The sequence below is a fragment of the Spermophilus citellus genome, assembly GCF_964194105.1.
Source record: "Spermophilus citellus genome assembly, chromosome: 5".
Taxonomy (NCBI): domain Eukaryota; kingdom Metazoa; phylum Chordata; class Mammalia; order Rodentia; family Sciuridae; genus Spermophilus; species Spermophilus citellus.
The window spans coordinates 81,136,228-81,149,408 of NC_138186.1; the positions used below are offsets into that span (position 1 = coordinate 81,136,228).

Below are 13,181 nucleotides of genomic sequence, written 5' to 3' on the forward strand. Positions count from 1 at the left end.
ACATTAACTCCTCCCATCCTTTTAGGCTGCCTTCCCATGGCTAAATAAATTTATTGACTTCAGGAAAAACTACTAGAGGCAGAAAACCAAAGAAAGTGGGGAAAGCTGAGCTTGAAGTGAAATTCAACAGTATCCAAGACTGCATAGGAACTGTCCACCACAGCTTCAGCTGAAAACCTAAGTAGGCCCAGAGCATGTGGTTCAAGGTGAAATTAAACCAATTGAACAAATAAATGGAGATGATAGGGGAGTTTTTTGACCATGAAAGTTACTTATATCCTCAGATTCATTAGTTTATCATCAGTAAATGAGGATGAAAATACACACCTTGTGTGGTTGCTGCTAGAATTAAAAGGAATCCCTACTATGTAAGGTGCTTAGCACACATCCTGGTATACAGTAAGGCATATAGAATAAATACTATTATCTATTGAAATACATATTACAAATGTTAATCACTGCCTATACTAATTATAAAAAGGGATTAAGTCAAACTCTGTAAAAGACTTGTACTACTTACCTGACTATAGCATTTTGTATGCCAAGTCATGGCAATTACGTTTGGAAGGTCATTAAATTGTGGTAAAGTTTTAAAGTTATCTTCATGAATGAACAGGTAATTGGAATATCTTAAATATAAACTAATTCCCATGTATTCTCTATCCTTTGGTTAAGATTGCATGTAAGCTTCCTTCAGACTAGAATGACAGATTCCCAAAGAAATATCCACAGATGTTCTATCAGTTTTATTTTTGAAATTTCCCCCTCTGGAACTTATCCAAATATTCAGGAACAATCTAAATGCATCCTACTTTGAAACATCCTCTCATGTCAAGTGAGTTTTCTTTAATTCTAGTTTAAATCTTTAATGCTGAAGTTTTGTTTTTACTCATTTTCTCTTCAGTGGAAAGAAAGGAACAGCTGGTTACTATTATCAACTTTCTTTTGTGTGGAATTTATTAAATATGCAACACTTGGATTTTTTTTCTTGTCTGTCTGGACATAGAATGCCCAAAACTTTGCTTTTGTTTATTTATTTTTAACACAAAGAGTGATAGAATTTAAAATAGAGAAGCCTTGCAGATCATCTATCCTGATATAAAACCTGATTAATTACTATAGTTAATATTGTCATCCAGCATTTCTTTTGTACATCTTGTGGTTAATTGCTTAATATATCATTTGCTCAACAACCAACTGAATGATAAAAACCCAATTGCATATTAATAATATTAATTATTAATCTACCATATGATTTTCCCAATTTATCATTTTCCTTTTAGTTTATTTTTGCCTTGGGTACATGTGAATAGTCTCTCTTTTGAATTGTTTGCTGTTGTTCCATGCTCAGAGATTTATTATCTACCCCTAGCTCTGAGCTATGTTCATTTATATTTTCTTCTAGTTTTTTAAAGTTTTTAATTCAGCTCTTTACTCCTTGTAGAATTAACTTAAATGCAAGATTGTACATTTATTTTATTTCATTTTTATTATAGTGTATTCTTTTAGTCTTTGCAATATTTTATATCATGAATCTGTTATGTATATATTCAAGAAACATTAGATATCAGTGACTGTTTGATAGATACCAAAATGTTCAGTATGTAACATTCCTCTGCCAGTTTCACACTCAGAAATAATATTACCCAACTATATTTCTGTTCCTTATACTGAAGGGCATTTTGAAAGACTTTGTCTCTTGCTTTGAAGAAATCCAGGTTATCCCTGATCTGTTTTAAAAACAAGTGAGCTTAATGGTTTTAGAGCCCAGGTTGTATACTGAGTGAGTTGAATTGGGGATCTTGAAAACATTGCTTAATGTCTCTGTCTTTTGTTTCCTGATCTGTAAAATGAAAATAGTAATCCTGTGTTTATCCTGAGTTGTCATAGAATTTCAAGATGCGTGTAGCAGTGCCTGGAACATAGTGAACACTATAAATGTGTTTGATGAATATGATAATAATGGAGTAAATAACTTGTTTTCAGTTAACCCTACTCGCTTTCAGTGACCTGTTTGTTTTTTACATTAAAACTTACACTTTAAAAGATCCATTGTAGGTTTTTTCTAGTCACCAACTTGAAGCAGAGTTTTTCTTCTTTAGCCTTCTGCCATACCTCTTACCCTCTTGCCATATAGCATAAAGCCCATCCGACTATCAACTCTATTCAATATGTTATTATTTAACTTTAAAAAATTGACCACATTCAAGCTTTCATATTTCCTTATAGATACATAGCCCTTTAATATAGAGAAAGTTCATTTTTTCCATCTATAGGGACCATTATTTATGTGGGGTGTGTGCTGGTGATTGAACCCATAATTTATTTAATCAGTTCTCTTTATTGGACATTTAGGATACTTTTCTTTTTTTCCTAATAAATATGATGGTGCCCTAGGTATTAGTGCCTTAAACTTTTCACCTCTGATTCTTCTTTTGGATACATTCTTAAAAGTGAAAGCACTTCACTCAGAAGTGCTTAAAAATTCTTGATACATACTGCCAAATTACCCTCCAAAAAGTTCTGTCCCTTATAGAGGAACATAAATAAACCTTGTTCTAGTTCCACTCTTTCATCAATTTTTTTCAGCTTTTCTTTGAACCTTTAAACTTCTTTTTGGTTTTAGAACCTAGATTGTTATTGAATAAATGTTTCTTTTAAGGGATTAACAAACTACTCGTTGGTTATAAATATCCAAATAATGTAACTCTCCAGTTTTTTCTTAGCAAAGGATGTAACATTTTCACTGTATAAATTGTTTCTTTCTAGGGTGAACAAGGAGCAAAAGGAGACCCAGGACTGGCTGGCCTTAATGGACAAGATGTAAGCCTAACTGTCTTTTTTCTAATCTTCTGTTTACATTTTGCCACTGAAATAGTCTATCTAGTGCCATTAAGATTTGACTGCCCTTAGCAGAACTAGCCACAGTGGAGCAAAATTGAGAATCAAGGCAGCTTTTTGGATTTGGGAGAGGGGGCAGTATTTGTAGTTTTTGTTTTGTTTTGTTTTCATGGCATATTAGCAGTACAGTTTTTATTTTTAATTATTTGGCTTTTATATATTTCATATTTGTGCTTACCTTTAGCAGTTCTTTTGTATTTGCTCTTTCAGGTGTATTTTTTTAAGTCTTCCTTTCTCTATTTTCTTTCTTCTTACATATATTCTGTAGGGGCCTGTACCGTCACCCTGACTTCTCTCTCCAAATCCCCATTAGCGAGAAGAAGTGTAGGGAGACCTCTGTATCTGAACTGCTCCCTGACCACCAGTTCCTAACCTTGGAATACTACAGCCAGTGACATCCCTGCTTCCCAGTCATCTCCTTCCCTTTACCTCAAGACAGTCATCACCTCCTCCCCTTCAGAATGTCATCCTAGTTTTTAGGAGGAAATTTGAATAATAGCCTAAATCTGGGCTTTCTTCTGAAATATAATCTCATTTAAAGTCATCGAACTCTCCATTTGCTATAGACACCCTAACTTTACTGGGGGGAGTATCCGAAATAAGACTTATTTTTTAAATTTTGATTTCCTTATCTCACTTACATAAGGACCTGAAAGACCACCCTGCCTGCTCTATGAATAAGCTAAGGAAACAATACTTAGGACTGTATCTGGTTACCTAATGCCCTATGCATCTTCTATGCAGAAGATCATTACAATGAGAAGCAAAGCTGAAGACCAATCCTTGGGGCTAGTGGTGGATTAAGAGGGCTCCCTGAGGGAAGCTCCTGCGGAAGAATGTCCCTAGAAGTTAACCCTTGTAACCAACACTGGCCTGAGGATCTAATTCCCCATCCTATCACCCTCTCACACATAGTTTTACTACCTTGTTTAGTTTCCAGAAAGCTCCATTCACATCTAAAATATAACCCTTATTCCTGTTCCTCTGCTCCTTTGAAGTGATTTTCCTACATCCAAGAATGGGCTATTGTACCAATAGCTTCTATCTGGGGAGTTACTCTCTCCACCTTAGCACATCTGGACACTGACACAAGTTTAAACAGACTAGCAGGCTTGCCTCCTTACCCATCACTAGAGGTTCTGGAGCAGAAGGCCAGTGCCTAGTTTGCATCCCAGTTCTACCACTAGCTGAGCAAATCACTTCTCAGAGTCTAAAAAAAATGATAGACTTTAGACTGACTTACTTCTCCATGATGAAAGTGTCCTCTGATCTTACATAAAGAGATTATTAAGATTCCAAACTTGAAAAATATGATGAGATTTGAAGCTTCATTCTGGTTTTTTTTGAATGCTTGCAATATATAAGGTGCTGTGGAGAAAACAAAACCAGAAAAATAGTAGGATCCAGAATGTAGGAAGTACTGCATTTGAGAATATCAGTTCTTCCTATGAACACAGGGGAGATAGGATCCAAACTGTGTCTAAGTGAAGATTCATTTTATAATGTGTCCTAAAAGGGTAGTTTGGGCCTTTGCCTGGTTTTCTGTTCTTCTTATAGTTTCTACCTAAAATCAAAGACGATGTCTTAGAATCCCTAGTGTTACCAGAATCCTATGCCAGAGGTCCTACACTGGGGTCCCAACAAATCAGGTCCAGCCACTCACCCCAAAAAACAAATGGAAAAAGTAATGGTTAAGAGAAGGAAGGGAGCTTTAATCATTATAGCTATACCAGGAAAACAAGGGCACCCATATCCTCAACCCTGACTTTAAGGATACTGACATGAGCTTCCAGATTATATAGATGAAGGGAACCAGAAATATGCATCATCCCGCAGGCTTGGCCGAACAGGGATTTGGTTGCCCATCATCTCAGGACTGTTCATGCAGGGCCTTAACAATGCTATTATCTGAGGGTAATTTCAGCTCATCACAGGATGTTTAAGGATCAGACCTATTGTTCCTGGAATCCAAGGTGACTCAGAGCAAAGGAGACAGATGCAAAGTGGAGGTGGAGATGTCAAGATTTTAATCCTGCTTTTAGTTACCCATTGGACATTACATTTGCAGACCCAAATGAAGAGTCTAAGTCCCCGTTACACTAGTATTTAGTAATGTTTGGGGAAAGGTACACAGAGATATTGCAGAGGTGAAAGATAAGATAGATAGGTAGGTAGGTAGGTAGGTATGTAGGTAGGTAGATAGATGGATGGATCGATGGATCTACATATCAATGATATATACATATAAATTTGGCACTTAACCAGAATGAAAACTCAAAAATTATCCAACACTGTGACCATTCTTTATGGGAAGGATTTTTAACTTGTGAGCAATATAAGAGCATCTAAAAGATAAACTGTAGTGTTGTAAAAGAAAACCACCTTCTGTGCATGTGAGCTCTCTCAGATAAGAGAGGCAAAACACAATTTTTTAAAGTTTGTAAAAATAATGTTAGAGCTGAAATAATATTAGAGAAAGAATTTTTCCAAACATCTGAGTAAAACTGAAATTTAAAGATTAGGAAATTTTTTTTGTTGTCTGAAAGTAAGCTGATAGGCCTTTAGAATTAATCAGTTGATACACAGTATGTTGGAGTACCTACCACAAAGTCCAAATTCTCTGGCTGCCACTGTCTGAACTTCCTATCTGAACAAAACCAAACTTGCTGGGAGGGCCCAGAGCCCAGTGGGCCCTGTGACTATGATCTTTTCTCCCCAGGAGGAATCCTGAAAGAGTCTTTCACAGGCCCCAAACACAGAGGTGCTATTTCTTTAGCACCATAATTGTTTAATGTAGCTCATTAAGAACACTATAAAGCATGACAAAGGACATTAACTTTTCTCACTTGGTTACTTAATTGATATGTAGATGGTGTTATTTTCCTTTGCTTAATTTTGCCAAAGATATTCAGGAGTCATGATCAAGAAGTAAGAAAAAGTAATGAAATTTCTCCTCTTTCTCCTCTACTATCCCTTGATGTAAAGAATCTGATGCTGTATTATTGTACCATCAGTAGTGGAAGTATTAATATCATGTTGTAGCATATAAATTGTTTATACAACAAATTCAAAGTTCAGCCCTTGCTCAGCTTTATGTGGTAGCTAGAACGGGGCAATAACATCCTTATTTTCAGAGGCAACAAATGGAGGCTTAGCAAATTAAGCAACTTTATTTTAGAAAATAGTAAAATATGGGCTGGGGCTGGGGCTCAGCGGTGTACTGCTTGCCTTGCACATGTGAGGCACTGGGTTCTATCCTCAGCACCACATATAAATAAATAAATAAATAAGTAAAATAAAGATATTGTGTCCACCTACAACTAAAAATAATAAAAAAAAGAGTAAAATCTGCCTTTAACCTCAGTGTTTGACTGAAAAGTCTTTTCCCGACTATATTGTGCTACACATCATTGCCTATTTTTTAATGCTAAAATAAATAATAGCCTCTGCAGACTAAAGTAATTCAGCATTTATGACAGTTCACTCTGACTCTCAGTATGCACAGGTATACATGGATATGGGTTGAAGCTATTAAAATGGCAATTTTAATCTGAAATGAAGTCAAGTCATTGATGGAGATTATTACTTCAAATATATTCTATTAGAGTGCATAGTGAACAAGCTTGATGGGCCAGCTCACTCCTTTCTGAACTACTTTCTAATTCACAATAAGTTGGAATGATTTAATATTTCTACGTTCTTTTTTATAGTCTTTATTGTAATATATCACATATTCCTAAATGTCAATTTATCTTATAATAATTTTTTCTATGCTAGTTTTCCCATAAAATGGACCAGATTACTTCCGAAAATATAAACCTTAATTAAAGAAAGGTATATAGAAGTTCAGTCTCAACAGGGCACTCTTGGCATTTTGGGCAAGGCAATTCTTTGCCATGTGGTCTGTCCTTCAAAAGCAGAACGTTTAGCATCCTTGAGGTTTACCAAATAATATTAAATGCCCATAACAGCCCCTAATAATCTCTTGCTCGCTTGCTCTCTCTTGCTCTCTATGGTATAAGTAGTTTCCTTATAGTTTAAATAAAGTATATCAAACATATATTGAAATTGTAAAAAATTTAAATTGCTAGAATTTATATTTTAAAATTTAAAACTTCATCTTGATACACAGTATAGAGTACAATTAAATGATTTTGATAATATGAGATGCATTCAATAAGTGATATCTTAGAACAGACTTGAGGAGTATTGCATAGTTATCATCATGACCTTTGAAACCAGGCTACCTGGATTCAAGTTCCAGCTCTGCACTAATAATGATATAGTTGGCATGGTACGTTATTTATTCTTTTTGTCTTTATTTGTACAATGATATGTTAATATTAATGGTACTTACCTCACAGGATTTTTTGGGAGGATCCAAAGACTTATCATATATTAAGCATTTAGAACAATGTCTTCCACGTAGTAAAGAGCTATAAAACAGTTGCTGTTATTAAAAACTGGGTTAAACACAGCACATTTAGCTCTAATAGAAAAATCTTTTCATTTATTTGATTTTTTTAAGGTTATGTAATATTAGAAAAGTAGATTTTCATCATTTAGTGTCTTCTCTGCATCTTTACTGTGGTCTTTCAAACATCCCTTATCAGAATAGCATTAGATGTTTCTAAAATAATCATGTTAATCTCCTTATACCAATGCAATCTTGTGCTACTAAATATAAAATATTGAAATTACAAACCCAGAGCTATCCACTGGTGACAGCTGTTGCCAATGCAGGAAGTAAGGTGCAGTTAGTGGAACCTGAGACAAAGTTAATTAATGGGTTAAAAATTTCCACAAATAACATTATTTTGTATCATCTGGTTTTTAAGGATGCTGCACCTCATGAGAAGTAGTTCTTGCAGTAAAAATTTTATTGTCTACTTGCTTTTATAATTCCAGTTCAGCTTCCATTTGCCTTTGGATCAGAGTTTCTATCTCCACATTACACATGCAGAATCAGCTGCTGTGCTTTTAAGTATCTTTATGTACATGAATTTTATTGAAAACTTTCATAGTAGATACCCATCTTATTCCATCTTAAATTTAGTGTCTGCTCCTTTTGGTGCTTTATGCTCTTTGGAGAGTACTGTGCCTTTTCTCCCCAGCACTCAATAACCATTGATAGTTTCACCAGGGAGAAAAACTGTCCCTGAGAAAAGCATTACTGATTTATTTCTTAGAGCTTATTACAATGCCATGGCCTTAACAACATTGTACTTTGTCACAGAAGGACATGAGTTACATGGGTCCACTTCAATGGCCGTGAAAGTAGAAGCTTGATGAATACAGTGTTTCTCAATTGCATTTTAACCTATGTGAGTTAAAGCACAGTTGTTACCTATCCATCAAACTGAGTATAAAACAGAACAGAAAGAACAGTTAATTATCCCTTAAACTTGTACTTAAAGAATAAAAAGCAACATTTGTTAGGCGCCTGCCATGTACTAAATGTTTTTACAACATGATTCTCATAAGAACTATTCAAAATAACTATTACTTTTACCTATCTTATAGGGATGCTTAAGTAAACTACCCAAGATAATACATAAAATGCTATTTCTCTACGATTTCCTGATCTTCATGTTTCTGAAGTCTTCAACACCCTTGTAGAATTGAGCATCCTGGGGAACTGCTCTCTTCACACCTGTAGAAATGTATGATGATACTGAATAGTTGCATTGTCTTATAAATGTTATTCCTCACCCCATGCCTGGCCATGGTTGACTCAACCCAAGAAAGTTAGCTGAGTCAACTACCAATAAGTCTTTTCTCTGGAAGTTATACTTAGGATTGATTTATCAGGAAAAAAACCTTTGAATTTTTTAATGTATTATTTTATGCCTACAAAATAATATATGAAATGTACATAATGGATGAATAGTTATGAATAATAGTTCTAGATGGAACATCACCAAATTCAGAAATCATTTTAAGAACTAAAAATCATGGGCTGGGGATGTGGCTCAAGCGATAGTGTGCTTGCCTGGCATGCGTGCGACCCGGGTTCGATCCTCAGCACCACATACACACAAAGATGTTGTGTACGCCAAAAACTAAAAAATAAATATTAAAAATTCTCTCCCTCTCACTCTCTCTTTAAAAAAATAAAAATTAAAAAAAATAAAAATCATCCTCCTCTCAAAGCTGCCTGTGTGGTTCTCCCATCCCACCTCCACTCCAGAGTTAGTCATTTTCTTAAATGTTGTACTTACTGCTCTCTTCCATTTTTAGGAATTATGTTTTCATATTCATGTTTATAAGGAATATATAGATTAGTCTTACATGTTTGTAGATTTTCGTTAAATAAATGGATCTCAGGATCTTTATCAGCTATTTCTTTTTTTCACGTTTGTCCTTTCTCTGTATAGTTTTGCATGAGCAAGAAAACATAAAACTGCTTTTAAATAAATTTTTAGCACAATAAGTGGCACAACCTCCCAGCCAGCTACTTAACCCAGCTCCCTTTCCCAGCTCCCTTTCCCAGCCCACTGCTCCCACATCTACCAGTCCTGCCTACCAGTATGTTCCCATTCTGAACATGGCTCTCCATCTCCACTGTCACCACCCATCCCAACCATCTTGCTCTCCTGCCCAGAAAGCTGTCATAACCACTTTACTGCTCTCTTGCTGCCTAAAGTATACATTTTACCTTATAGTCAAAGCAATACTTTTAAAATTGTAACACCATGTTATTTTCCTGATTACAACACACTTAAATGGCTTCCCATTGCACTTTTTAAAATTTCCTCTTCCTCACCATGGCCTGCAGTTCTCTATGTGCCATGATCTATGACCAACCCTACTCTTCTTCACCTGCATGCCAGTGACACTCCTTCCACCTTAGGGATTTTTTTGCCTGCTGTTCCAACCACCCTCATACTTTTCCCCACGATCATTGTATGGCTGGATTCTTCTGAAATAACAAATGTCCCCTGCACACAGAGGCTGTTTCTGACCACCCTACCTGAAGTAGCAGCTTTCCCCTTCACTCATCAGTCAGCCTGTGGACCTGTTCGTTGTCAGTCTCCCTCCTCCTGTGAGTTCCATGAGGGCAGGAACCTTGATTTTGTTAAAGAAAAAAGTTATTCTATTGTTTATTTTTTTAATGGCAAGAAAGTCTTTATTCAAGACTATTGCAGAAGGGGAACTTCAGTAAGGGAGAGAGATTGGGCTCAAATCCAAATACAACAAGGGCAAGGGGGCATTCCATAGTTAATAAGTAGAGAAAGGGGGCCAATGGGTAGAAACTTCATAAGAGGAGATATCAAGGGTGGGGTGATTCTTGGATGACCTGATATAAGAAAATTCTTACTAAACATAGACCAGTATCTTAGATAGCAAAGAAAGAGGATGGCAAACAGATATCAAGGTTGGGAGATTTTTTCTAAATAGACTCAGCAAGATTCTTGCTATAACTGGCCTGAGCATGCCAAGGACAGAAAGTGGGGTGAAGTTTAGAGCTCATTGACAAGAGGGCTGAGGAAAACCTGATTGAAAGGAGGTTATGGAGGGAATATTTACCAACTTTTGATTCTTTTATTTCTCTAAGACAGTATTATCCAATAGAAATATAATGAAAGCCACAAATTCAAGACAAACATATATTACATTTTTTTAGCAGCCACATTAGAAAAGGCAAAAAAAAAATAAGGCAGTTGAAGCTACTTTTAAAAATATATTTCAGTTATTTCATTATATTCAAATGTTGCCATTTCAACACATCATTGATATAAAATTTATTAATGAAATATTTTAATTCTTACAGCAAATATTAGAAACCTAATGACATTTTACTTTCATAGCACATCTCAGTTCAAATAGTCCCATTTTAAGAGTTCAGAGCTACCTGTGCTTAGGGTACTGTAATGGACAGTGCAGATTGAAGTCTAGAAGAATGAGTGCACACCAGTGATATAGTACATGTTTATTGGATAAATGGATGAATGGATGATAAAAATCTATTCCCAGAAATGACGATTGTCTTCCCCCATGTAGTCAGGATATGCTGTTGCCAAGTTTTACTCTGAAAACATATATGATTTTAGAAGCAATGGATATGTCAAATAATAATAATAAATCTCAAATATATTTATTTATTTATTACTCTTTATTTTTGTAACTATTCCAGAATAATGATAGAAAAAAATATATAACTATGGTTTTTGTTCACAAAGCATTTATACAACTATACAAAATCTTTTGGCCAATTAGATGTTGTTTTCATTCATTAAAACTTTTTTTTAATGTATAAAATTCAAGTTTCCACATGTTCTCTGCAACAAGATTATTTTAAGTATCTGGTTTTCTTTTGTTTCCTTCTATCCATTTCTGGTTTTGGATTGAGTAGCTACAGATGCTGGCATTTGGCACTATTTATTCACTACAAAATGTCAGGGCAGTAATAGCTGTATCCCTGAGTGAGCAACAGTAAGACACTTGGATTTACTATGCGTGGTGTGGCTTCAGAATATTTCCTTTTTCCATCATTGTTCTTCACTCACCCAATGTGTTAAATTAAAGGGTGAAGGAAGATTTTTCTTTCTATTTACCATACAGTGAGTATATATCTATCTAACTTTCTTTCCATTTACACTGTGAATACTTTCAGCTGTAGAACTGATCTCCTCCAGTGAAATCTATTGTGGTATTCACGAAAGCTGTCATTTACAAGTCAGATCAACTAAATACCCATGAAAACACCAAAGAGTCCAGAGGATTCATGAAAATATTTATCTGATATTCTGTCTATGTCTTTTGTAGTCCCACTTGATATCTTTATAAATCCAGGTTTTAAAAAAAGAAAGGAATTAGAACACTAAAGCACACTTTAAAACAGGAAAGGGATTACATTTTAGCCCCTGCATTGTGATTGACAGAAAAAGAATGCATCCTTCATTCCTTTTTCCCCACAATTAAATTTCTTGATAGAGATGTAAAAATGTTTTTGATTTAACTCTTGAATATTTTGGCAAGCTTTATAAAGGCCAAATCAATGCTAAATCAGAGGTATTTACAACATCCACAAATTTAATCCAAAGTGGATACTTAAAAGCTCATATAGATCTAAATGGTGTTCTCCCAGATGGTGAATTAATGTCATTTTAGCAGGAAGCAAAGTTGCACAAATATGCAGTATTGAGAACTCGTGCTGATTTAATGTATCTGTACCCACCACAACGCAGATGTTGCTTATCATTTTAGTGCCAGTTGTCTTTATTTTTCTCTATACCACAAAAGGAAGAATGGGATTTGGAAGTTCAGTAAATTATGATTTATCTTGTTACTAATGACTTGTTTGAAACGGAATCTTTCTATGACCTGTATTAAAAAATCATATTGGTTATCTTCTTTGTGTAGGGTTTGAAGGGTGACTTGGGTCCTCGTGGTCCACCTGGTCCAAAAGGAGAAAAGGTATTGTATTACCAAAAATGTGGCAACCTTTTCTTAAGAAAACATCAGAAACCTGTGCAGTGACTTCTTGTTGATACCATTTAATTGCCAAAAACATTTTAAAACTAACCAAAGACATTAAAAGCATATCAACAATAACAAAGCCTTTTGGTTCATTTAATTAGTTTGAAGAGACTAAATGTGCAATTGCTAGTTGACTTAACTGGTGTTTATAAGATTTCCCTTTTCTTACCCTTGCTTAACAGCATGCTGTAGTCAATCTTAAATTAGCAAAGGTGTCTTATATTGGGGAACTCAGCCAAAAATACTGAGCTGCCACCATAATTGTGAAGCAGGTGGCTTTGGGAGTAAAGAATCTAACTTGAAATCTCAGTCTTAGTCTAAATGCTCCATTTCCTGCTACATTTTCCCATATGCTATTTGTTAATGGTCTATTGGCAGTAACCTTGAAAAGAGAATTAAGGAATAGTACAAGCAAGAGTCGTGTTGAATAAGGTCATTAGGCGACCTCAACTTGATGAAAATTGTTAATGTGTATGTTTTGCACTGTATTTTGTTCTCGGCTTTCAGCACATTTAAAAATCCTTATCTATCTTCAATATTTATCTCTGCATTGAAGGTGATCTTGTAAATTTGTTCTTAGTGACTAACTTAAGCTACAGCAATATCCCTTAACAATTATCAATTATTTTAATTCAATTTCCCCCCCCCACACCAAAAAATGAAACACAATTTAGTAAGTCTTGACTTCTAAGTTAGCTAAATTTGGTGAGAAAAAAAAAAGAAGTTAAGGCTACTCTCAAAAGGAGAATACAAAATCCTAGTGCCCTTTGCCATACAGGATAGACTTATGAACCCCA

General features: G+C 35.1%; 1 protein-coding gene across 1 annotated transcript in view; it reads left to right on the forward strand.

The window, feature by feature from the left end:
- COL19A1 (collagen type XIX alpha 1 chain) overlaps window positions 1-13,181 on the forward strand; it is a 334,697-nt gene that overhangs the window by 143,809 nt on the left and 177,707 nt on the right. The window contains exons 13-14 of the mRNA XM_081293835.1: window positions 2,770-2,823; window positions 12,268-12,321. Of these exons, the coding sequence (XP_081149961.1) occupies window positions 2,770-2,823; window positions 12,268-12,321 (108 nt within the window). The remainder of the gene's footprint in view (window positions 1-2,769; window positions 2,824-12,267; window positions 12,322-13,181) is intronic.